The sequence below is a fragment of the Actinia tenebrosa genome, unplaced genomic scaffold, assembly GCF_029948245.1.
Source record: "Actinia tenebrosa isolate PJP-AT-01 unplaced genomic scaffold, QUT_ActTen_1.0 PGA_scaffold0__85_contigs__length_37466705, whole genome shotgun sequence".
Taxonomy (NCBI): domain Eukaryota; kingdom Metazoa; phylum Cnidaria; class Anthozoa; order Actiniaria; family Actiniidae; genus Actinia; species Actinia tenebrosa.
This window is the reverse complement of record NW_028292569.1, coordinates 32,058,359-32,086,012: the sequence shown is the minus strand read 5'-3', so window position 1 is coordinate 32,086,012 and position 27,654 is coordinate 32,058,359. Positions and strand designations below refer to the sequence as shown.

At 41.7% G+C, this 27,654-nt stretch overlaps 1 protein-coding gene across 2 annotated transcripts in view; it reads left to right on the top strand.

Moving 5' to 3' along the window:
- Positions 1-27,391, top strand: part of LOC148914100 (uncharacterized) — a 30,480-nt gene extending 3,089 nt beyond the window's left edge. Inside the window, exons 2-6 of one of the 2 annotated variants that reach the window (XM_089040956.1) lie at positions 2,651-3,016; positions 21,919-21,981; positions 26,533-26,577; positions 27,112-27,209; positions 27,347-27,391. In XM_089040956.1, coding sequence (XP_088897082.1) covers positions 2,651-3,016; positions 21,919-21,981; positions 26,533-26,577; positions 27,112-27,203 — 566 coding nt within the window. In that variant the 3' untranslated portion in view covers positions 27,204-27,209; positions 27,347-27,391. The remainder of the gene's footprint in view (positions 1-2,650; positions 3,017-21,918; positions 21,982-26,532; positions 26,578-27,111; positions 27,210-27,346) is intronic. The other variant, XM_089040959.1, reaches the window with a different exon arrangement.
- Positions 27,392-27,654: the final 263 nt, after the last annotated feature.

The following is a 27,654-nucleotide window of genomic DNA, read 5'->3' as shown; positions in this document are numbered from 1 at the left end:
AAACCCTCAAATTTTGCACGGGACTCTATATTTTTTGATAGCTCATTCGAAAAAACTCCTAAAAATCAAGGTTATATGAACATTTTAGGAAAAGTTTAAATCAGGAACACGTGAAAAAATAGATTTTTGTAGGGATTTTTGTTCGACTTTATGAGATTTTTTAAGAGCACCGAAACTACAAAATATGACAAATCAATGTATCTCTCTGTCTTTTTGTCGAAAATATCCATGTATTATTGTAGAAGGATTAACTAGCCTTCGTTCGTGCCATCATATAGTCTGCAAATAACTATTATCTTATGAATCTTTTTTTTTTTTCTAATCACTTCCGGTGGCGCAATTTTTACTCCAAAAGCTCGTGCGTAGGCTCCCATTAAATGCTGATTATCTCGAAAACGAGCTCGGGACACCCTATTTTTCTTTCCAGATTTGGAATCAGCATTAAATTTCAATTCGGAAAATCGAAGTTTTAAGAAAAGCTTAAATCAATTTCCAAAAGTAGGCAGTCACCTTAACCAGTTTTCAAGTCTGTTTTTTGGTTTTGAATTGTCCTAAATCTCCAGATTTTCGATTTCAATGAAAGACATCCGAGGTGAATTTCATTAAACTTGATATTGTATGGGATTATCTGTAGTTAGCTTTCGTTTTTCTTTAAGTAAAAGAGATTCAAAGCCTAAAACTGTAGGCCTTGGAAAACTTTTTGTCGAAGAATCTTCCAAGAACAAAACTAGCCCCTGGGGGTGGTGGTAAGTTGTGTACAAAATTCCTAAGTGGGAGAGTATACTTGCGCAAAAAAAAACAAACAAAAACAAAAAACGATGTAGTGCATTTTGATTCGATTTCACTGCATGGTTTTTATTATGGGAGAAATTATCATCATTTCGAATAAAAAGTAATTGAAGATTTTTTTTTATATTGTCGTTCACGTTCCCAACCGAAAAATAAGATACATATACTTAGATTTAACTAGTGTCACGTGCTCATCTTTCAACCAATGAGAGTGTTCGTTATATCGGAAAATTTCTATAACCTATATAACAAACATAGATTATGCGCTTTACAAGTGTTAGATATTCATTAATATCATATGACCCGTACGGCCCTGCTCGCGCGCTCTAATAAAACCATTGGAAAAAGTCACGTGATGGGGGCCGGACGGGTTGACGTAAGCGGGCCGGAAAAACCCGTCCGGCCCTGCTCGAATCCGCGCGCTTTCTTTTTCTTAATTATTCAAGTTATTTTCGTGAGGGTCATATGATAAAATGCTTATTGACTGAGTTAGGTCGGGCCGTACGGGAAAATATTTGGCTCTCGGTCATTTGTACGGACCTCGCTGCGCTCGGTCCGTACGATATGACCTCGAGCCAAATATTTTCCCGTACGGCCCTCCCACTCAGTCAATAAGTACATATTATCCAGATTCGCAAAGCGAAAGTTTTAAAGGCGATGGCCTCCTTCAGATTTCAGTACCTTTTCATCTTCTTGCTTTTAACCTTATTCGAAATCGTACAGCAAGGTAAAGAATGTCTTTAATTTTCAATATTTTTTCTCCAAATGATCTGCAAAACGAATAGTTTTAGTTGACTGTCTGATACCGTCATAAACGATCGAGTGCTAAGAAACTTCAGTTAACTGATGGTGCGTGAAAAAAGCGCGTTTTTTTTTCCAAAAAAAAAAAAAAAAAAAAATTTCAGTCCTCTTTAGTTTCTTGTATGAAACCATTTAATCACTATCTAGACATCATGGCAAGAAAATTGCCTGTAATTGTTAATGCCGTAGTACACAACACATAAAATGCTTTTAGGATGCATAAAGAGCCTTCTTACTAGTGGCTTTCTTCAAATCTTTGTTTGTCTACACTTTGAAGCATGCGTATATAAAATTATATCAAAATCAGTCAATGTCGTTTAATAAGATGGGTTTACGTGTCCTTGTATATCGATTGACTGAACATATAAATTGCAATACGAACACAATCTACACAGAGTCAGTCGAATCAGCAGTAGGTGTATTTAGTGTCCGCCATTTTGGATTTAGAAGCAAATTGTAGTTTATGAAATGGGTTCATTCTATTTTATCATAAGAAAGGGTCTAAGATTTTGTTTTCATATTTACGCTTTGTAATCAAAATGATATGAGAAACAGGAAAATGTGTGCTTTCACATTCAGATTGGAAAAACAAAATGCAGTTCTTTTTACAATATTTGATTTTCCGTTCTCGGTCTCTCCTTTTTAACGGCACTCCTAGCTTTTATTTTTCCCCCTTTTGAGTTTCTTTTCCCTTTTCAGAAAATATCTTTGTTGAGGATGTTGAAATGATATAATATATGTATTGGTTTCCCTGGTTCTAGTTTGTCGTGTCCTTTTTAAAAACAACCTTGGAAGTGCTTAGATCAGAGTTCTAAAAATGAAAAGTGTTAAATATTAGATCGGCAACTAGCTAGTAGCGGTGCTTTGAATACAAACATGTTAGTTTTGTGACTGCATTACAATCTTTATACTATGTTAATGAATTTGCTACCTTCCTTATGTTTTGTCATCTACGGATATACTTAATGTAATAAAGTCATCATTGCAGACAGCAACTCAATGTTACCATATAATAGCAAACCATATCAATACCTTATAATTTTCTTCTTGTTTGGCAAAGTATACTCCATAAAGGGTCCAACACATATCAGATGTTCCATTGGAGAAGATGCCTCGTTTATGTGGAATACGACGGATCAAAAAGAAATCTTTTCTGCCAGATGGGGAATAAGAAAGGGCAACATCCCCGATCCTCAGTTTATCAGTGTTAATGGATATAATGGAAAAGTGCACCTTAACGAAGATATTGATGCGGCATTGAAAAAGAGGGTAGAATTTCTTGGAAACTTGACAATAGGTCGTGCTTGGTTCGTGTTGAAAAACCTTACTGTCAATGACACTAATGAATACATTGCAAGCATCAGTGACGATGTATCAAGAGTTCTACCATATCCTGTGCGCGTAATGGTTGCAGAGAAGGACAAAAGTAAGCCATGCACTTTTTTGGGAGTAACATAACTTATCTATTTCATATAAACTTATGATTCCTAACTTCTAAATCCCTAACCACAGAGACCGTATTCTCTTTTAGGAAAATAATACGATATACATATTATACATATCTGTTGTGAAGTGTTATCGTCAGGGTGAGTGTTGTGTTGAGAAAGATATTATTGGTGGTGACTGACCTTTGGACAACCTGAGTTGGACTTAGTCATTTTCAAAGACTTTCTCTAGTTCAAGTCTTCCTTAAGAGTACACTCACCTGGATGATCACTGACTTCACAACAAGCATCAACGCCTGGGTTCAATGTTATGAATATGTTGGTTATATTGTTAGTCGACATATTCATAACTTTGTTCTTAAAAAATAAATGATAGATTGTTTATTATCCTACAGATATTTATATTCTAGGCTATCCCGGAAGTAGTATAGGGAATGGGGGTTCCAGCGCAATCTCAACACGGGGTAAGACCCGCGTCAAAAATCCACCTACGGAAACAACCCACTCCAAGTGTGGTTGGGGGCAACAGCGCAAATATGTTAGTCTATATATGGAGTGCGAAGATTGTAAAGAGTTTGTTTATGATTTCTGTGTAAAGTGCTTGAAACCCAAGTTTGTACCTACTAAACCAAATAAGTATATTTGTTGTGACAAGAAAATGCAAATAGAAGACGACACGTCAGCACAGTGTTACGAATGTGGTAAGAATATTCGTAATGCCGTACCAAATGCTACCAGAGAGCAGTATTACGCCAATGGAGGTCGTAAGAAAACGCCATATAAGAGAATAAAATACTTCAGGGACTGGATGAGTCATATCCAAGGTTTACATCCGATATATTTAAGCGACGAAGTAAAGAAGAAAATCATAGACCATTTAGAAGAGCCAACCCCGCAAAGTCTACGGAAAACGCTGAAAAAATTAAAACTAGGGAAATATTACAAAGCTATTCCCTATCTTTTGTCTGAAATTACCGGTAAGTCTATTCCCGAGGTTTCTGATATGACAAAAGCCGAGTGGATGTTTTGTCGGCTGAATAAGGATATTCCTTATTATCCTGATGTAATTTACGAAATATTTTACAAAATAGACCCCAACCACCCCCTGTTAGGATGGATTCCGAGAAAATAGAAATGCAAAACTGGCGTTTATTTTGCCAGAACCCCCACTGGGGAATGCATCGCGCAGAACACCAAGCTATCCCCAGTGGGGTTTTTTTTTGCATTTTGGGCTTACGGGGCTTATTTCATCCCGCGCCAGAGGCCCTCTAGTACATACACATATATCTTTCTTACGACCCACCAGAGGGTGAACTCCGGACAGCGTGCCGAGACACCCCCTGACTTTTCCAACCTTTCCAATCGCGAAACCCCCCATCGCGGGGTTGAATCGCACTTTCTACCCCTCCCCCACGGTTGCTGTGAGTGGGGGAGGCTTTTTTTTTTTTTTCACTCACAGCAACCGGTCCAAATGCATCTACAGCGAGGCTCGAACTCGGGACTTTAGGCCTCCCCAGCCCCAAAGTCCACGATCACAAGCGAACGCCAGACACATCTGGACGCTTATCTATGTGAAAATTATTATATTTATGTCTTACACTCTAATTTGCATATTTTCTAGACTGACGTTCGATATGTAAATAGAATCCCGTCACGCTCTTTTCGAAGCAGATGTTTACTGAGCAAGCTTTCTTTGAAGCTCTTCTTTCGCTTCTTGATAGATCTTTTTGCGAGATTCCTCGGAAAGATCTTTCACGATGGTTTTTTTATTCCTTATGTCCGACTTTAGTTTCTCGTATTTGTCTTCTTCAGCTAAGATAAGCGAGAATTCTGCGTTGTCTATCTTTCTGTCACGCAAAGCCTTTGAGACAAGGTCAATGATCGTATTTACTTTAGCCCTTGACAGAGCTATTGTCGTGTCATGCTTGGATATTTTGCTTGACAACTGTTTCATAACGCCTGTTGTAACAGCCGAAATAATACCGCAGACGGCGCCGACGCTAGCCAAAGGAACTCCAACGATTATTCCCGGTCCAGTAAGCGAAGTAGCAACGCCAGAGCCTGTTAACGCCACGGACATGGAGCCGGAAGTTATCGCGATTTTATGTAATATGCTTCGGGCTCTAGCATACTTTTTCCTGACCTCCTCATAGTGCTTCGTTTGACCCTCTAAGTAAGCGAGGATTAGATTTGCCTTATTCAAGCGGAAGTTCTCGGCATTCAATTCATTGGGTTTTGTAGGTAAATCAGGATAGAGTGGAGGTGCTGATGGTATAACATCCATTATATATACTAATGTACGACGCTTTTGGGAATGATATACAGGAGCAGCCACATCACGACAACAGGGATTACTGGAATTGGAGGGCCTTCAGGAAGATGTTTCCGCACGCGGATGCTAGTAAGTTCGAAAGAAGGCCCGATGGTATTTACTATAACGGCTCCAGAATGTACAGTAATGAGGATTTGAAACCTACGCTGGTTAATCAGATAGACGATCAACTGAAGAATTCTGGTTATGTTGAACATAAGCCTAAGCCAACATATGTTGAACATAAGCCCGTGCAAGGTTGGTCAAAGGAATTATTGCTGGGTACCAGTACTTATCCGATACCCGCAGTTTCATTTGATAAACACCCAAGCTTGGACCTAACGCTGAACATGCGGATCTCTAACAAGCATTCCTTTCCGTTAAAGGTGCGAGATATCTTCAAAAACGTACCCATTGTTCATACCACCGCTAAGGAATCTCATGAATGGTTAAGCGGTCCTAACATGCGTTATTGGCCGCAGCAACTAAACTTTGCAGTTTGGTGTGCCACTAGCGGCTGTGGTGTAAGCGCAAGCTTGATGAAGAATTCAATATTTATGTTTCATTTTCACTTCACGGTTAGAAGAATACTGCATGAGATGGGCGTTACTGCATTGCCGGGAGATGCCACGTTTTATCCAAGAGATAATAAATACAGCGTGCCGGCTTATGACAGACTTTGTAAGGAGTTTGACGTTGTAGGGAAGGATTTCCGATGCACTGTCGGCGCTAACAATGGTCTGGGGCATATTTGGGCTTATTGGGGGATTGGTGGACACGAGCTAAGTGATAAGGAAGTTCATGCGTTGAATCTACGATGGAACACTGGGTATCACAAAGAAACTCACGACAGTAGCACCTTCTTTGAACCAAACGCTAAGACCACTAAGGAAGTCAGAGACGGACCTCTGTTCAAAGACGAGGGTGGTAAGTATGCAGGGGCTAATCCACTGATTATCAAAATTACCAACGACGAGCAAACAAAGCAATATCTTAATTTCATACCCCCAGAAGGTAAAGGACTAACCAAAGCCGGCCTTGCCCGTTTGAACCGCAGCATAGAAGCTTACGTGTATTCCATCCTTGGAGCTCAGGTAAACACCCGATCCAGCTTAATCGGAAATACTGGCGCCGCAGAAGAAACGCGAGCCGAAGCCTTGATCTTATTCGAAAGTTCAATCTTGGAGGGTGACATTAGCAAGGGCGTACAGCGTTACCAACTAGCCATACAAAATTCTAAGGCGAGGTTGGACTATGCAGTAGCCCCGGGTTGTTGGTTAATGCCTAGTAATTTATCTATAAATACTGGCTCTGTAGTAGGATACAACAATAAACTGCAGCGAGCTACTAAGGATATGAAGTTTGGGGCGAATGACGTGAACTCTGACACTCTTAGGAACATTCCTCACTTCGTAGAGAAGCCAAAAAAGTCACACGAAACGAAGCTACCCGTAGTTAAGAAACCATCGAAGAAGGTCCTGCCTGCGATACCTGAGGAATATGACCATAACTTACTAAAGGCCGGCTTAGCAGCTGCAAGCATTGGTCTGAGCTATTATATATGGCGATGAACAACCCCTACGTAGCTGGAGTAGATTGTGTCTATACGACTTACACAGGCGAGAAAAAATACACCCAGGCATCTTGGGTTGATGTCACGGGCATGTCCGTGAATTTGAATTACTCAGGAAAGAAATTGATCCTTTGCAGTATTTGCATTGGTACGAGTAGTCATGCCAACGTGGGCTTTAGGTTCCTGGATGAGAATGGCGTACTGCAGCCTATGCGCGCGAAGACGAACAACAGAGAGCCTGCGCATTTCTCCGTAGAGCCAAACCCCGGCAGCGCCGAGAATCTATCGGTTTGGACTTTTCATATGGTTGCTGATTGCCATGGGAAGGTAAAGCTGCAAATAAGAGTAGACGACACGGGAAAGGTCACGGTAAATAGCATAGAGGATCAAAGAAACCAGCCATATAATCACGCCACCATTAGCACTCTTACGGTGGTTAGTCTTTAAATATATGAATCCACACGCAAAGGAAGATTGGTTTCTTTATTATTTGGAGGAGAAGGACTACGTAAACGACGAATGGCATGACACCGGATTGTGGGTAGAGGTTGGGGGATTAGGATTGATCATGTGCACTATTAGCATTACTGCGGGGTGGTCATGCAATGCCGGGTTTAGGATCGTTGATGAGAATAACCATCCGTTGTTGCCTTACAGGACAAAAAATAATGTCAGGCATTCAGTCCATTTTTCGTGTGAACCATATCCCAGAAGCGCAGAAGATATAACTCCAGTGTCTTTCCATATGATAGCTAGCTGCCAATATGCGAAGCTGCAAATTCGTCCCAGTGATGGAGGTGCGACAGTAGAAAAACGAGGCATGGTGCGAATAAATGCTGCCGGTACATCATATCAATCTACTCCGGATGCCACTTGGAATCATAAGACCATTAGCACCATGAGTGTGTTGCCGCTAGTTTCGTATTATCAAGGCGGCGCGAATACTGTCTTTACTTATCCCCAGTCGAGAACGCCTCGGATGCCTGACGACGATAAGCCACCAGTAATACACAAGGATAAGATTAACCCTTCATCTTCTTCAGGAGTACCACCCCAATAGCGACAACCAAGATCCAAATGTTATTCCCTACGAACTTCAACAGTTCTCCGCCGGCCCTAAGTGCCAAGGAAACAACCGAACCCAGCAGCCCAGGAAGACCGGCTGCCATCTTTTTTCCCAAGTCCGTCAGTCCCTTACCTAATTTCTTTACGCCCGCGCCCGTAGCCTTAAGCGCGTTAAGGATTACCCCTACTACGCTTGAAATAGCAACCGCGAATGCCAGCGGAAGACCATACTTCACCAGAGCTCTTTTTACCTTTTCCTTGGTGGTAAGACCCAACTCCCTTTCCAGGTTGTCCTTTTGCGCTTGTAATTCCGCAACCCTCTCCTGAAGGGCTTCTACTTCCCTTCGGGCTGCCTCCCTTTCTTCTTCGGGGCGCGCCTGGTCATTGATTATTTCCTGCTTTTCGGATATGTTTTTTCCAGGTCTTCGATGGCCTGATCTCTTTGCTGGATTTGCTCTTCTTTAATGTTGATTTCAGCAACTAACTGCCGCCGCTCCACCAAAGAACCCTCTATGGTGGTACGTAAGTCCTTGGCTTCTTCCTTGCTTATATCCAGGTCTTGCAGGGCGAGATTGAATGCCCTTTGGGCGCTGTCTTTTTCGCGAAGAGAAATGTCTCTTTGTTCTCTAAGTTCTAATATGCGTTGATTCTTGTCGTCAAGTTCTCTCTTTTGAGCATCAAGGAGTAGTCGGTTTTGCCGTATGTAATCTGCTTCCCTTTCCTCCATCGCTTGCTTTAGCTCTTCTACTTCCCTTATCGCCTCAAGACCTTTTTGTTGCCGCTGCATTATGGTCTTAACTCTTTCGACGGCTTCGTCAATATTCTCACTATTTTCTCTCATTCTTTCGGGTAAGTTGGGTTCTCCTAATGTCTTTCTAAGGGTTGGAGGAATATTTTTATCTGCGTAGTATTTACCATTTATGTCCCTGATGACATATGGATGAGCATTAGACCTATTTAACCTTGCTACTACGACTTCCCTGCCCCATTCGTTATCCGCGTCAAACATTACTTGGACTTTGTTTGGATCCCAGTTTGGGAATTCTTCCTTGATCCTATCAAAGTCGTCCGGGGTTTCTTCCATGGATTCGTCCATTTGTTCCTGAACCCTACTAAGCCATGCAGCGCCGGGGGCTTCGGGGATGTTGCCGCCCGGACCAAAGCTGCTTTCCGCGGTTTTGCTCCTAGGAGGTTTCATCATCGTCTTACTACCAAAGTCGATGTTATCGAGCTTTATGTATTCTGGTATGGGTTTGCCTGGGTTCTTAGTGCGGTATTTGTCTAGGAAAGCCATCCAGCCGGCGCGGACTCTTTTTCCAAACCGACGCACCATGTTACCTCGGAATTCCGTGGGGTCGTTGGTTTTAGGTAGTAAAGACTCGTATTCTTCGTCGTTAATGTCTACTTGGCCTTCTTCGGTGGTGGGGTCAAAATCCGTTCCTTCTACTTCCATTATATATGATAAGCTCAAAGTTAAACCCCAACATATTACCTAAGCAGGTTGGCGGACTGAAAGCAGAACGAACCTTTCACCGGGTTACCTTTACCCCCAGCAGCGCAAAGCCAGGAGAAACGCTGTATGTAGGCGTGCCCCGCCTAACGGATAACCTAGTATTGGTTCCTGGTACCCTGGCGCTAAGGTTTAACCTAGCAATACAGCCAGATACCGCAGACGCGCGTTACGTCGTCAATAATGCAGGTAGAAACCTTGTTTCCAAAATACGCGTAAAGTTCGCCGGGGAATCCTTGCTGGACTTAAACAGGTATGATTTGTATACCACGTACAAAGACTTATGGTTGACTGCATTTGACCGCGCGCAAAGGATAGAGCAGGGAATAGCAAGCGCAGCCATACGCAAAGTAAGAAGCGCAACCTCTGGCGCCTCAGGAGAAGACGAAATAAAGACTGCTTATGGTACTAAATATGTCGTTCCATTAGATTTCGAAATTATCACGAACCACGGTGCATACTACCCAAGGCAGCTAAGCGAGCTGCAGTTCGAAGTAACCCTAGCAGACACTACGAACATCCTGCAGGGAAAGGACGTAAGTTCATCAGCCGTGGATCCTTATTTCATCAAGAACTTGGAGCTGCAGTACGAGACGGTACACAGCGAAGAGCTGGCTCGTAGCGCTGGCATGGAATACAGCGCTGGGAAGGCTTTCCTTTACGATCACGTCGTGATGTACAAGACCTTTAGCTTCACGAACAACGTCGAAGAGGTCATCAACCAAAGCATTAACCTACCCAGACGCAGCCTTACAGGGATAATGTTGCTGTTCGCAAAGACATACACGGCAGGATTGCGTGACTCTGAGGCATTCTTTAATCCTAACATCACTAACGTAGGCGTTAGCATTAACGGAGTACCTAATAAGGTTTACTCACAAGGGATAAAGCCTGAGGACATGTACCGGGAAGTCGCGCGTAAGTTTGGCGATCAAATTAGTCCAAAGGAATTCTTTAAGGATAAGTACGCGCTGTGGATCGACATGCGCACGACAAACGACGAAGACCTACATGGTCAGGGATTGCGGCTGGTAAATACCCAGGACGGTATTACGTTGGAGATCAAGCGCACCAAACATGCCAGCGACACTACTAAGATCAACGCGTATATCTTCGTAGTCTCAGACGCGCAACTGAGCGTAGAAATGAATCAGCTAAAGAGCGTTGCGTATTGATGCGCTGCGCTCCCTCATCCAAAAAAAAAAAAAAAGAATGAAATATCCCTTACGTATATAATGCTTCGCGTATTTGAAAACAATGAAACTAAACTGCAATGCATAGTGCAAGGCGATAAACTTTATTTCAAAGCAAAGGAAGTGGCGGCTGCGTTGGCTTACGAGCGTCCAAAAGATGCAATTAAGGCGCATGTTTGCGATAAATACAAGGTAAAGCTTAGCGAACTTAGAGTGGAGGTGAATCGCCTCCCCTCTCATTCACAGCCTAATTCCCTGTACGTAACTGAATCTGGGTTGTATCAGTTGATATTTAGCTCTAAGATGCCAACGGCAGAGACATTCCAGGATTGGGTCTTAGAGGAAGTTCTCCCTACCCTCAGGAAAACAGGTAAATATGCAATGGACAAACGCTTTGACAGTCCTAACAAGTTGGTATTCAAAATAGAAAATGAATTTGACCTGCATAAGAAGGTCGTAAACTACATACGTCGATTCCACCCTATCCTACTGCTCGCACCAGGTCTTGGAGAACTACAGGACTCAGCTAGCAAAAGGATAGTATGTTGGCAGAAAGGGTATCAGGCGGGGCAACCCGACATCTTAGTCCTTAATGCACATAAAAAACATAATGGGTTATGCCTGGAGTTGAAGAAGCCTGAAGCCTAAGGGTAACGGCGTATTATCCTCAAAACAAGAGGCGTTACTCACACAATACGAGGCAAATGGTTACCTAACCATGGTGTGCAACGATTACGACCTTATATGTAGGGAGATCGACCATTACGCGGAAGGCATTCGTGTACCTTGTCCTTGGTGTGTTAAGGCTTTTAAGACGCAGGAGGCGTTAAGGACTCACCAAAGAATATTTCATAGATATAATGATAGTTGAACAGACACACTGGCGTAATCTGACCGTTGGTCAAACTTACAAAATAAAAAATTATGTCATGTTTGAAGATATCAACCGATTGAGGTTAATCTTGATGCATGACAATGAAGAGTGCACTTTATGGGCACCTGACTGCGTGCGGTATGTCCTTCAAGGTGAGGAATACACACACGTAAGAAGTTATGGTAAAGTGAATGGTCGATGGAAGTTTGACATCGAACGCCGCACCGACGCTAATCCATTATGTGATTAGTCATCCTCATGGGCGGTTAAGTATTGGTCTGCTATGTCGGACCTCATTTTTTCTGTCATGTAATTAGTATGGTAAATTAAGGCTCCTCCTGCGAACGCTGCGATGTAAGGTAACATCATATATTATTCATTTTTCCATGCTTTTCTTACAGCAAGGTAATGGTCTAAGGGCTTGGGTCCGTCGTACAGGCAACACCAAATATGTTGACCGCTACGTATACAGCCACATCGGTTGCAAATGCCGTCCCAGTGTTCCCTGTATTCCCATCTCACGCCCTCAACGTCGTCAAAGCATACGAAGGTCTGGTCTATTTCCTTCTTACGTCGCGTGAGCACCCGGGAGGTTTCGTGGGGACAACAACGTTCGGCTAAGTCTCCGTGGGTTTCACAGACGACATCTTCGAGGTGGTAACGACGACAGCGGTATTTATGCCAGTTCTCCTCGAAGTGAGGTTCATCGCAACGGAGACAACGGTCTTTGAGGCAGACTCTGTTCTCGCGGTGATATCGTAGGGCCTGTACAGTGGACAGTTCCTTACCGCAGTCACCGCAAAGGGTACTTACGGTCTTCTGACAGACTTTCTTGGAAAGATGGTATTGCAGTCGCTGCTTGCTACTAAAAGCTCTATCACATTGCACGCACTTCATTATATATACCTTATTTTTTATTGTTAAATTGTTAAAACCAGCAAAAGATAATGATGTAGGTCTTATCCTTTATTGTTAAATTGTTAAAGTAAGATCATCGACATCATCTTAACCATTCTTTGATATCATCTGTGGTAATTTAACAAAATGACGATAAAAAATAGACCCTTACTTGAGACCTCTTTGCAGTATTTAACAAAATAACAATAAGAAAGAAGACCTATGCTAATTCCTCTTGCTGGGGCTTAGTAAGATCTTCTTTGCGACCTCTTACTCTTCCAAGTCTCCTCCTCGAACGTCGTCTAAAGTCCTTTGTGCTTTAGTATCCGCGGGACACCAATGTCCAACGAAGTCTTCTTCAGAGAATACCTTATTACAGTGACGGCAGCTGTGTTTCTTACGAGGCTTTGGCGTTGGAGGGGTAACGACAATGCAGTCAGCAGGTAGTTCAGATGTAATGCAGTCCATATATATATATTCACAGAGGGTATCGCATGAAGTCCTTAAGGGAATCCCTAGCCCAACCTATCATTGTCCAGAGCGCAGCAAGCCTCTCTGTGCGCTTCAGATTGCACATTTCTTCGTGTAGCTCTTGCACGCGCTCCCGTAATCGATCGATCTCTTCTCTTTGCATCTTAATGGTATCTAATTTATCTTGCATGTAGGCGATGGTCTTTTCCAGAGGCTCCATTATATATAAATGGATCCGAACCATATTCCCTGCAATGCTCTGATAGTAGGACCCACCGGCTGCGGAAAGACCCAGTTCGTGGTAGAGCAGCTATTAGGACCCTTTAGATACCGCTTTGACTACATAGTGCTATTATGCCCCACCTACGTGAACAACCGCACCTGGACTGGTATAGGCGCGAACGATGACGACTTCTTTGTGGACATCTTAGACCCTAATGAGTTATCCGGTCATTTGAAGTTCTGGCACAAGCAATTCCCTAAAGATACACAGACGCTCCTCATATTGGATGACATTGCCTGTGGGGACGACGTAAAAAGGCGCACCTCCGAATTAGTGAAGCTCGCCTTTAGCGGCAGACATGACAACATTAGCGTTTGGTTGCTTTCCCAGCAGCTTACCAGCGTCTCTAAGCCCTTCAGGGAAAACATAGGTTCACTTGTCGTATTTTATACTCCGAGCAAGTCTGATCTGGAAACCATCTTAAGCGACTACGGCGGTGAGATAAGCAAGGAACAGCTGCACGAATACATGCGGCATTTAAAAACGCACCAACATTCCAAGATGATCTTCTCTTTGAGGTTTCCTTATGACGTTAATGTATATGGACATTGAGCAGCTCATAGATGAAGTCCCCACACAGTTAGATGAAAGTAACCTCAAGGAACAACTTAACATTCTTGTGTCTTCTGGGAAGTGTAAAGAAATGATAGGTAAGGAACTTACCCATGAGCAGGTTAATAAGCTGTCAGAAGAGGAGGTTAAGAAGTTCCATAAGAGGTACGAGGCTGCCCTTGCAAGTAAGACCACGGACGCCGTAGCAGACTCCGCTATCCGACTTGCCACTAAATTGCTTGGACTTGCACTGCCCATAGACGACGTGGAGCAACTACAGAAGGACATAAGAGATGACTATGTCATATCCCAAGAACTTAAGATAACCTGTGGGTGGTTGTCTTTGAAGTGCGGTAAGTTAATGGCAGTCGCCTCTGCGGCTTTGCACGTAGCTCAGCATGTCGACTTGAAGGAGGTACTAGGTTCCTTCGGAACATCTTGGAAGGACTTCAAGAAGGACAGAGAAGTCGAAAAGGTCTTCCAGGCGGCACTTGCTGAGGTACCTAGTCAAGTACCTGCAAGTGACTTATCAAGTACTTAGTCAAGTCATTCGCGGGAATTACCCAGGTCGCCTCAAGTACCTAGTTAAGTACTTATCAATTCCTTCAAGTCCTTAGATATAAATGAGTGAAGCTGAATCGAAGGCGGAGGAAACCCCTCAAGTAGAAGAGCAACGAATCACCAAGGCTAAATCTCCAGGCAGAGTTGCTGCCGGTAAGAAGCTCGCGGAGATGAACAGGAAGAACAAAGCAAAGAAAGAAGAAAAGGTGGAGGAAGAGGAATCCTTCATTAATCCTGGGTACGTCATTGGCGCGTTAGGAGTCGCTATAGCAGCAGGCAGCCTTTACTTACAATGGCGGGCAACGAAAAAGGTAGAACCACCAACGTATCACGCACCTGTGGAGGTTAGAAAAAGTAAGATCCCTGAAATGGAGTAGATTTATCACCACGTACCGTGGCGACCTAGATTTTCCTTCTCGCTTTGTAATATAATGTCGACCGCGTTGTTGAAAACTGTTGAAGAAGCAGCTATCATTACTTCTATTGTTGCGGGTATTGGTTGGGTAGGTAAGAAAGTGCTCAAAGAAGACTTTACTGAAGACCCAAGCAAGAGCTTCGCTAACTTTGCTAAGATGACCGCTGCCGTAGGCGGGGCTATCATGGTAAAGGATTATCTACGGAAGGAAAAGTACCTACCTAATGTATAATGGTTAGCTTAGTCGCAGGTGGAGTCATTGCAGCTTTAGCATTTACAGGGGCTAATTATGGTGGTCAGTATTTGGATAGATTAGTTAGAGGTGATCGCAGCGGAGACTTAGCCGCTGAGAGGAAGAGACACGACTTAGCGCTGGAGAAATATCAGCGAGACGTGGCGGCTTGGAATGAAAAAAGACAAGCTTACAGGGATTGGTTGGACAAGAACTACCAAGACAAGATGCAGGCGGATAAGAACTTTGAAAATACAGACTACGCCTTTAAGCTCTATGCGCAAGCACACCCCGCGGCATTAACGGGGTTGAGAAAGCCTCAGTTTAAGAATTACTATCAGCCTTCTAAGAAACAAAAAGATAGTGAGTTGGTATTCGTGGGAGTTGCAGGGCTGGCGGGAGGCGTAGCCTTGGCGTATCTGCTCTAACGAAGGGGACTTGTCCCCTGTAATATATGATCGTCTTTTTGGAAAGCGACAAGAATAACTTTACCACTTATCTGAATCCCCCCATCAAAGCCTGTAAGGTTCGGCTGGTTAGTTGCTCTTTGTATAATTCTTGGTATAATTTAATTAATGGCTTTGTCATCGGAACTTCCGGCACCAAACCAAAAATACCAGATTCCCATTACACCCCTATAACACTGGCTAAGGAGCTAGCAAAGCATGGATATACTCTTACCACAGGATTGCCCCATGAAATGACATTCAAGAAAAATAATGGGAGCGCCAATCTAAAGGACAGTTCATTGGTAGAACTCCTGGGCCTTACTAGTACCACAATAAATAGCGGCAATACATATGATGTGAAATGGAAAGTCGCATCCTCTTACGAAGTCTATTGCGACTTGGTTCATAGTTACAACAATGGAGAAAAGTCTTCTCTCATGTCCAAGTTTCTGCCCCAAGGTAATCCATTTGACCCAGTAGAATACACTCCCATTTCTTTGAGCTATGACTTGTCTAATTTGGTAGAAAGCATAAACATCACCATTAAAGTGGACGGAAAGACGGTGGATTTTAACGGACGTAAGATCAATCTCGTTTTGGAATTCATATAATGGGCCGCGTAGAGGACAAACTTAAAAGGATTTACTATGGGCCGGAAGGCTATTGGAGAGGAGCGTCAGCTATCAAGAAACTCGCGACCGCGGCCAGGGTATCAGACGAAACGGCTAAGAACTGGTTGAAAAAACAAACCCTCTGGCAGGTTTATCTTCCCGTGCCTAAGTACATTCCCAGGCCCAGCTTCACCGTAAATACCCCCAATGAAGTTCATCAGGCGGATTTGCTTTTCTTGCCGCACGATAAGGTGAGAAAGAAGACCTATAGGTACGCTTTGACCGTAGTCGATATCGCAAGCAGATACAAGGACGCCGAACCTATAACCAGCAAGGATTCTGGGGAAGTCGCAGAAGCCCTAGGTAGGGTTTATAAGCGCGTCTTGAAATGGCCTAAGCTGCTGCAAGTGGATGCGGGGACGGAGTTTATGGGCGTGGTTACCAAGACCCTGAAAGACCACGACACTAAGATTAGAAGAGCTAAAGCAGAGTACCACAGGGGTCAAAGCATTGTCGAAAGATTCAATAAGACCCTGGCCGAGCGTCTCTTTGGATACCAGTATTGGAAAGAGCTGGAAGATCCCTCCAAACGCAATAGGGAATGGACTCAGAGGCTCCCCCAGGTCGTCGCAGCTTCGAACAACGAGGCGGCCAGGGCTACGGGAATGAAACCCAAGGATGCCATAAAAAAGAAACACGTGGAACACAAGTCCTTCATCAGAAGTTCGAGGGCGGTCTTCCCCCAGGAAAAAAGATTAGGCGATGTCACGGTTCGATATCTCTATGAGCCGGGTGAATTAGAAGGAGGATCCAAAAGAGCTACGGATCCTAATTGGTCTTTGGAAACTTACCAGATCCGAAGTGCGATAGCTAAGAAGGGTCAGCCCATCTTGTATTACCTTCATGATGGTCCCACGCGTGGGTTCGTCAAAGAAGAACTGCTTATCGTGTGATGTCCGAATGCTATCGTATGCACTCCGTCATCACACATCCATCGCTTACCGTCAAATGCAGACAGTGACACCTTCTCCTGCGTGACGTTATGTATCTGATGACCATAGCTGCGCAGGCTGTTCATCTTATGCCGCTGTTCCTTGCGTGTTCGTAATACGTTGAGGTAGGACTCGTGCGTAATGTCCTTCTTAACCACATACTTTTTTACGCCTTTAGCTTTCTTTTCTACGCCGTCTAACTTTAGCACGCTGTACATCTTTGGTTTCAGACCCACGTATTCCACGATGGGTTTTCCTAACATTTCGTCTTTCATCTTCCCAATTACCTTCTTATTCTTCGCAGAGTAAAGGAAGTGCTCCTTCGGGTAACCGCTGGTGTCGTACTCGTCTATGTCGGGGAGGCAGTCTTTGTAAACGTCTTCCGTTTGCACTTCTAGAATTAGGGAGTCGGTGTCTGTGTACAGGAGGCGACAGCGGTCTCCGTACTTTGGCTTAAGCTTATCGTAGTAGAACTCGTACATAAGCAGCTTCGATAGATCCAGCACCGTAAAGCCTGTGTAAACGGGCTTGTTTAGTAAGAGGTTTGCCTTTTTCATGTGAATCACGTAGAAGTTCAGCATTTCTACGTATCTAACGAAGCCTGGCTGTGACACGTATTCTTCTGCTTCCTCTTTGGTGCTGACTATTTTTACGCTTACGCGCTTGCGGATGTTCTCCATTGTCTTTCCGAACACGCTGTTGTTCATCAGTTTGAAGAGGTTTTTCTCGAAGTCATTTTTCGCTGCGGTACGCTTTTGCGTGTTAAAGTCAATGTAGGGGCGCATCCAGGGTTCCTGCGTGAATTTTAGGACTCTGTGGATCTTCTCTACGCGCATTCCGTGTCGCACGTAGAACTGCAGGTTGCGGTAATGTACCACATACTTCTTCTTATCCATCAGGTTCATAGTTAGTTTCCTGTACGGTTTGTAACCAGGGCACATTTGCTTTTGCAGCGGACTTAGCTGCTTAAATGGTATCTCTATCGCTTCTGGTGCTAAGGGGAACTCATTGTGTTCGTCGTGCAGGCGCTCTGGGTACTCCAGATCCACTTCTAAGACGTAACCCTTGTCTTCCTCCTTTCCTACCTGCATGTAGAAGTCTATCGGCTTCACTGGATCCCATTCGAAGTCTCTCACAGGTAGGTACTGTGACATTGCCCAACCATAAAGGTTATTCGCATCCAGGTAGTAAATGTATGTGGTTGGTTTCTCTGGGTCGTGCTCTACTAAGGGGTTGTTTGCGCGGGCGTAACGTCGGCTGGGTCCGCATACGCCGCCACGAATACCGTCTTCCATAAACCGATACATGTCGTACTCCGTTAGGAGATCCAACTGCGCATTTGTTTTCTTTAACAAAGCACTCCAGCTGAGCCCAGGAGCCGTGTAGAAATTAGCGGGATCCAATCCGTAATATTCCATAGCCATCTTTCTGAAGCTTTGGAAAACATCTGCGAGCAGCACTACGTTAGACCTTAGGTAGATGTCGTGGTAGTCACCCATGTTCTCACAGGAGTACTTTTCCCACACGTCTAACGCATGCTGGTACTCCTCATCCTTTATACCAGACTCGTTTAGGGTGCTGTAGAAGCGATCTTTGGGTGGTAGGGGTTCTTTGAATCGATCCCAGGAGTCCATGTATTCGTATGGGTAGACTCCTTTCCTTTCCGCGCCGTATTGACTGGAAATGGGAAAGTTGGTGTTATACTTTACGAGGTTTGCCAAGGAGTCCGCCATAAACTGCTGCGAATCTAAGAACTTTAGCTTACCCACAGTTACGGACATGTAGCGCTCTTTGTTGTTGGGTATGCATTTGACGTCGGAGCCGTCTGTTCCTTGTAGTAGCAAATGGGAGTCGTAACCGCGGAGGTTGTGAAAGAATACCGGAATCTCCATGTCTGGATTTACTTTGAAGTTTATATTGCATTTCCAATGAGCCGCTCCTCTGTATTTACCCGTGATGTGGCAGTGATCCCTAACCTTATCCACATAGAAATCCTCAACAAATGCTTTGTGGCAGTGAATGCAGTGCGTGGAGGGCTTTCCCGGCTTCTCACCTTTCTTAGCATACTTCCCGCATTTAAAATGAGCTTCTCCTAGATACTTTCCATCTTCATCCCACGCTTTCTTGGCTCGTCTTCCAAACTGAAGAAGCGTATGTTGACAAATGTGGCATTTTTTTGCCTTGTTAAAAGCCTCCTGGTTCTCTTTGGTAAATTCCATCTTCTTTGGACGTCTTAATTGTTCTCTAATCTCTCCCTCCTCTTCTCGCAATGCTTCTAGAAACTCATTAGCTGCGTTCTTACCTCGGTAAATCACAGGAGGGTTTGCTTTACCGTCTGATCTGACTACTATGTAACCAAAGGAGCAGATCTCGTGTAATCCTACCTTATTCGTGGCGCCTCGTTTCTGCTCTTCCTTAGTTATCAACGCTTCGAAGTCTGCATATATCACGTAAGGCACTTGCATCTGCTTTTGATGGTCTGCGTATGAAAGCTCTTTGTTGGTGGGCATCTGGATCCGTTGCGCCACTTCTTCGACTCCGCGGCAGATCTCATCGTGTTTCTTTAGGGTATTTAAGGATGTAAATGACAGCAAGCAGCAGTCACAGAAGTACTTTTTGCCTTTGTGCTTAGTATGTCTGTAGAATAGTCTGCTAATGTGTTTAACCCATGAGTAGTGTCCGCCGTGGTAGAATAAATGTACGCGCTCTCCTTTACTTTTTGACAGAACTAACGGTACTATCGTCTGCTCTCTGACTCCGTAAACGTTAATTGCTAGATCGTTTATTTCCTCAAATATGGGGATGTCTATCAACTGCATGGGAAATTCCACACCATCCCACTCTAAATCATCTGTGGGATACTTACTTGTCCTACAGGGATCCTTCTCTGCTGGATACAGTGCAGACCTGATTGCCCACATAAAGCATCGATTGTCTTCATTCTTCACGTTTACAATAGCCTTCTTCCTTTCTACCCACGTTGGTAGCGGTACGTAACTCCCCCCTCGTATGGGTACGTACCTGGCTATACTTATCTCTATTCCTTCAACCTCCTCTACTGTCCAACCCGATCCTTCTTTCGTGTAGTTAGACAGCGACTCCATTATTGCTTCTAAGGCTTCACTGAGTGACCTATCCAGATTCGTGGATTCTAATATCACTAACGACTTTGATCGCAACATTGCTGTCGTCATTACCTCGTCTTTTGACAAACTTACTTCTACCATTATGCTCGCTTTCAGGGCTCCTAATTCTTCTATACCTTTTCGGAGAGTCCTTTTAACCTTCCTTTCTGACTGACGCCAAAACTGTCTAACGTCAATCTCACCGTTACCGGGTATTGACACCGTGCTGAAGTTGCTTTGGGATTCCATCTATATAATAGGAAATATTTTATACCTAATACCAAGCACTTTTTAAGTCGTCGTAGTCGTACTCACAGTCCTGACAATGCCAAAACAATTTAACCTTAGTCTCAAACTTCTTACCACATCCACAATCATAACTGCTCATACACTTCGTCTTCATTTTCAAATGCTTTTTCAAATCCGCTTCTTTCTTAAAAGTTCTCTTACAATCTTCGCACTCCATATATAGACTAACATATTTGCGCTGTTGCCCCCAACCACACTTGGAGTGGGTTGTTTCCGTAGGTGGATTTTTGACGCGGGTCTTACCCCGTGTTGAGATTGCGCTGGAACCCCCATTCCCTATACTACTCCCGGAGTTCTTTCAGCTAGTTCTAGCATCAAACCATATAATCGTACATGTCATTTCTCATTCTAAATTGTCCACAAACCTTATTAATGCTTGATTATTAAGTAATTAATTCATACAAAACACGCTGATCTCGCAAATCTTTACATCTACATCTACATAATTTATTTGCAAAATCAAAAAGGACATCTAGCAAATTTCAGTGCAAGTGCAAGATAAATTAAATAAATAAATATGCGCAAATATGGTAATAATAATTGTGTTTATAATGATTAAATAATTAATAATCACTTAATATGTGGTTTTACCAATCATACCGCCCCCAGTCAACCCCATATCGGCAACCTTCCAGTTATACCTTAACTGGACAGGCCCCGTCATGGGGCTAACAAGGCAGCTATGCAATTTATAGGCAATGGAACACCACGCCCCCCAGTCATGGAACAATCCGACCCGAAAAACCCCACGACTACCAAACCGGACTTTGTCTACTGCCTCGTCCAATTTAACAGCCATTGGAGTCTCCCATCCAACTATTCCCCAACCGGGCAGCATGGAGCTCCATTACCCATGCTAGTTAATAAAACTAGAACTTTAAGCAGACATATGATTACTTACAGCTGTTTTAAAATCACTTATTGAAGTCATGATTAAAGATTTAAAGATTTAATTTTAGATTAAATCTTTACTTTTTTAATGATTAAAGACAATCGTAAGTCGATCCTGAAAATAGCATAAGCTTTAAGCACTTGTTGTGTTTGTTATTCATCATTCTTCCATTTTATCCAAAAATTATTAAATTATTTACTTACATATACTCTCTATTCCACCTTATCAACCAACCAACCAATTATAAACCAACCTTCAAGTCAACAAAGCAACCAATCACTAGTTGTTCATACCACTACCACTACAACAACAAATGAGCCAAACAGAATAACTGAAACTAAAAAATAATATTATGCTGCACATACCTGCAGTAACTCGTAACTCAATATCTCGTATGTATTCAAGTACAAATATGTCGAAAATATGAATCAAAGCTTGCAGATATAAAAAAAGGAAGAAGAAAAAAAAAAAAAAAAAAGTCCACTACCTAGAGCTACGCCCAGACAACCGGTAAAACTACAAGGATCCCGCGCGATATTGTTTTAATTATTACGTTTTCCCTCGACAGAAAAGACAACAGAAGGGCCTTCTCCAACCCCAGAAACTACAGCTGCTGCTCCGAACATTACACGTAAGGCTTTGATAGCTTCAGCATACATAAAATTCTAGAATACCGATATACAGTTATAATATGCATATATTATAGCATCGCGGCTCACTCTCAATAGTCTCTTATATTTTTAAGACGACAATATTTTATGGTATTGTCGTTTCAAAATTAAGGGTTCTCATTGGCTAAAGCGCGACGAAAAGGAAGGCTTGAGCTTGAGCTTGAGCTTGAAGCGCGCGCGTCAAATTTTTACGCTTGCTGCTTGCGCCATAGCGCGCGCTCGTAAGGAGAATTTCGCTTGTGATCAAAGAAAATCGGTCAGTTTTTTCTTTTCTTGTTCGTATGTTAAATTCTTTAGAATCGCGATACAAAACTAATTACGATTTTGAAACGACAATAGCACGAAATATTGACGGCGAAATATTGAAGAAAGTATATTCGGTATTGGGCGGAGTCGCGAACTCCCCACTAGCCGTCACTACTCGTCTCCTAAAGGACTGTGGTCACCAATTAGCACCTAGCATCTGCAATATGTTCAATCTTTCTTTACTCTTGGGAAAACTTCCTTCGGAATGGAAACTGGCTGATGTCACTCCAATACACAAAAACGATTCAGAGGAACTTGCTGAAAACTACCGTCCAATTTCTCTCCTGTCCATACTTGGCAAAGTACTAGAACGCTGTGTTTGTATAAGGCTGTACGACCATGTTATCAATCTCATCACTCCTCTTCAACACGGTTTCCTTGAGAAACGTTCATGTGCAACGCAACGTCTCCAAGTTCTTCACTCTGTCGGACGATACCTTGACAAGAACACTCAGACTGACACCTATACCTTGACTTCTCTAAAGCCTTTGATTCCGCGGACCATTTAATTCTCCTAGACAAGCTCTAATCGTTTGGAATATCTGGGCACCTCTTCGATTGGTTTGGAGATTATTTTACTGGACGCAAACAGAGAGTAGTTGTTGATGGTGTAGCCTCTGACTGGGCTCCTGTCACCTCTGGAGTTCCTCAGGGGAGCTTACTTGGTCCAGTTTTTTTCATCCTTTTCATAAATGACCTTCCAGAAGGTATAATCGCTGCTTTATATGCTGATGATACTAAGTTATAAAAGAACATTACATCTGTTGAGGACTCTGAAAATCTTCAACAAACCCTATCCAACTTGGCAATCTGGAGCCGCGATAACAATATCAGGTTCAACGCTACTAAGTGCAAGGTGTTGTCAACTACACGTAAGAAATATCCAGTCAATTATAATTATCATCTCGACTCATCCAAGCTCCTCCGTGTTAAAGAAGAAAAAGATCTTGGCATTATCGTCAAAGACAATCTTTCCTGGGACTCACATATTTACTTCATTATCGCCAAAGCCAACAAGATGTTAGGATTGCTGAAGAGAACATGTCCCTTGTTAACGGACATCAAAGTTCGCAGAACCCTGTATTTGTCCTTGGTCAAGTCCAAGCTTTGCTACGCTACGGTGGTTTGGTCGCCGCACCAGGTCGCGCTGAAGGCTAAAATCGAACACGTCCAAAGGCGGGCAACTAGATAGATTCTGAGGACAAGATTAGGTGACACCAACTATAAAGAACGCCTGCAAGCTCTCCATCTGCTTCCCTTGTGCTACGACAGGGAAGTCAAAAACTTGAATGAATGAACCCTTTTATTTAAACAGGGTAATCCTTTCAGTTACATGGAATGTATAACTGCTATCAATAGGAGCCCTAATAAATATAAGATAATAAATAATTAAGGTTAAAAAGCTAAAATATGAAGCTATAGTAATAAAATCCAATGTATGTTAATAAGATCTAAAATACCGAATCCAACGCAAACGAGCAAACGCTAAAAATTTCATTTGCATTGGGCTCGAGACATGCGAAACTCGACGCCGCCCAAACCCGACCCAATCACACGTAGCCTAGTATATGTTTAAATATTAATTGAAGTACATCTATGTAAAATTACGTATTAATCATATAAAGCAACAAGAAAGTGAAAAAATACGTGTAGAAAAATTATGACGAAGAAATAACTATGTTAAGAATGTATTATAAACTGTGCAACCATAATAATAAAAGATGCGCTTAGCGATTTCCGTTCTTACCCTAGGTAAATGTAGAAGATGGCTTTGTCTCGTTGAGCGCTTGGAAACACTACTATTAAATTTAAAATTATTAATAAAGAATTGCGGAGAGCGGCCACTTATGCATTTCTTTACTAGCTTAAAAGTATGATGGTCGCGCCTACTTGAAAGTGTTCCCCACTTTAAGGAGTCCATTGCGTTATCACTGTCATGGGACTTAACAACTATGCGTGCTGCACGTCTTTGCAACCTTTCTAGGTCTTTACTATTTACCTCACCACAACAGTGGTATACGGTATCACAGCAATCTAAAGTAGGACAAATAAATGACATATAAATAATGTTTGCACAATGCGCTGTCAAGTTATGCCTAATACGCCCTAACATACCGACTCTTTTACCAGCCTTAGCCAAGAGGTATTTAACATGAGCATTCCAGCTAACATGCTGGTCAAATACGATACCTAAGTAGCTAAATTCATAGACACGCTTAATGGTGTGTCCATTGACTTGAATATTAAAATGATCTACATTGTTCAACTTTGCATGAGTTTCAAATAGCAGAGAGTCAGTCTTTAGTAGCATTCAGGAATAAACTATTTTCCCTCAGCCAGCAGACAATAGCATTCAGCTCGTCATTCAACTTCAGTTCAATTGTAGAGACATCAGAACTGGAGAAGAATGATACAGTGTCATCTGCATACAGTAGAATGCTGCAGTGATGAATTACGTCTGGAAGGTCATTAACATGCAGGACAAACAGCAGCGGACCTAGGATTGACCCCTGCGGAACACCAATTGTCACGTGTTCATGGTCTGAGAGGGTACCATGAAAGTCCACAACCTGGGACAGCCCAGATAGATAGTCACCGAACCATTTGTTCTCTACCCCAAGAACTGTTAACTTGTGGAGTAGAATCATGTGATCCACTGTATCAAACGCCTTACGTAGATCCACAAAGACAGCACCAGTTAAAAGGCCCTGGTCATTGTTTCGACGAATAGTATCAGCAAAGGGAACATCAGCAAACTCGGTGGAATGTCCTTTACGAAAGCCACACTGGTACGGACTTAGGAGCTTGTGTTCCTGGAGGTAATTAACCAACTGATTATGGACCACCCTTTCAAGAAATTTGGAGATAGTAGGTAGAATGGAGATGGGACGATAGCTGTCCATATCACTAGCACTACCTTTCTTGAACGAGGGTACGACACGTGCTGCTTTCCAGTCAGCTGGAAACTTGGCCTGTGACAAAGAGGCATTAATGATGTTTGTTAAAGGCCTTGCCAATATATCCGCAGCATCTTTGAGTAAGCGTGGATGAATGTGAATGAATAATCCTAGACTTAATATTCCTCTATAAAGCTCTTTATGGACATATTGACTTTAATATTAGTGACTTTGTCGTCTTTAGTAAGCATAGTAATATACGTATCTGTCTTAATCCTAGATCGATGCTCAAGGTTCCTTTCTGTAACTCTTATACTTTTCAGGCCTCATATTTTAATCGCATCGTTAAACTTTGGAATTCCATTTGTAAATCTTCTCCTTTTACATGTTTTTCTAGTATAGCTACTTTCAAAAACCACATTTCAGTAGGTTACTTTTCTTTACTTGATTCTGTTTTCGATATCAACAGGTCTTGTACCTGGTCTGCTTCTCGAGAATGTCCCTGTCATAGAGGTTAACCTCATAAAGTACACTAGTTTTATCTTAATGAAGTTATTTTTCCATTCTTATTCTTATTTTTACGTACAATGTTATATTTTTTGCATATATTTTTATGTTTAATTATTTCAACAATTCATGAGGTGGTCACCTTGCATGGGTCTCGTGTTCCGTTCGTGACTTTCCTTTCTGGGTAACTATTAGTTTTTTTTCTTTTTCTATTCAATACATTGTAATATTAGTTTTCCCAAATAAAGCTGTGAAAAAAAGTAAAAAAAAGTAAAAAAATAAAATAAAATAAAATATGTTTCGTACTATTGTCGTCTCAAAATCGTAATTAGTTCATAATATTCATTTCAGCACTACATGCAAGCGTATTTAAAATACCTATAGTTGTCTTGTTTAAAAAGTTCTTTTTCTAAATGATTAATTCTTAATATTGTCATCTTATATCATTTTAATGTACATAACTTTCTTCTTTTTTTATCTTAGTCTTTAATTTGTACCTTTATAATATTTTCCTCTTCTTTATTCCAGATACCTTTCCTAAAATAGTGTTTTTGCATCAGTTCCTTAATTTTGTTCGTATTGCATAAATAATTTAACAATAGATTGTTAAACCTTTTTTGGCAGGCTGGAGTCAATCGCGACTGTACGGTAGAAAAGAGAGAGAGAGAGAGAGAGCTAATTATCACCAAAGTACGTCGCATGTCAATGACATCACCCGCCTGTGTATAAGGAATCCAAAGTCTGAATAAAAAGCACATTATAAATGTGTACCTTATTTTATTTCTTTTATCATTGATATAGGAGCTTCTAGGACAACTAAAACAACTACGAGTTTGAACATTACAAGTAAGTCCACTAATAAGTAATCATCATATATTAATATTTTTATTAGCATTTGAATGAAAACGAATCTTCAAAGCCTGGCACATACAAAAGCCAAGCATATATGCAACTGAAATGCAAAAACAACTTTTTGTGCAAGGAATATGTAATATTAATCGCTTACCTTCTGTGTGCGCTATAAACAAGAGCCTACAAGCCAAGTTAATCGAATTTTTCAAATTATTATTATTTTTTGAATATTGAAAATTCGTTTTCATTAATGAATCTTCGAATCGAATAATGAAATCAATAATCCAAAAATAAAGTCATTCATGACCTCTACGTGTTCGCGCTTGAGGTAGTTTGACTATAACAGCATGTTCATGGACCTGAAACACCGTAGTAAATAAAGAGAAAGAGAGGGGAAGGGGGGAAGCTAAAAAGCACTTTTGTTTTAAAAAAAACTATTGTTTTTCTTCATAAGCGAATTCAAACTTATTTCATTTTTATTTTTGTACTCTATTTACTTTTGATTAACCGAAATATTTCTCTTTTAAGCACAACCCGAACCGAACTCGTCGAACATACTAAGGCACAGTAAGGGTTACATTATATTAATGGGGATTGCACTGGTGATGTGGCACTTTTAAATTTAGGTAAAGGCCGCACTTAATATTAAAAAATAATATACTTATCGCTGTTTATTACAACTTGAATTTGACTAATTTCATTTATTACTACTTCAATATAATTGCAAGCTCTAAAAATAATTTCATTTTATTTTATTTTCCAGGGTTTTTGCTTCCAAAGAAAAGGTGAAGAGAGTCAAATTTATTTTTAAATAATTAGAATTTCTTATTTTTAATTTTGTTATTTTTAGATAATTAAAATTTCTTATTTATATTTTTTATATTTTAGATAATTAAAATTTCTTATTTTTAATTTTTTTATTTTTAAATAATTAAAATTTCTTATTTATAATTTTTTATTTTTAAATAATTAAAAGTTCTTATTTATGATTTTTTTATTTTTAGGTAATTAAAATTTCTTATTTTTAATTTTTTAATATTTAGATAATTAAAATTTCTTATTTTTAATTTT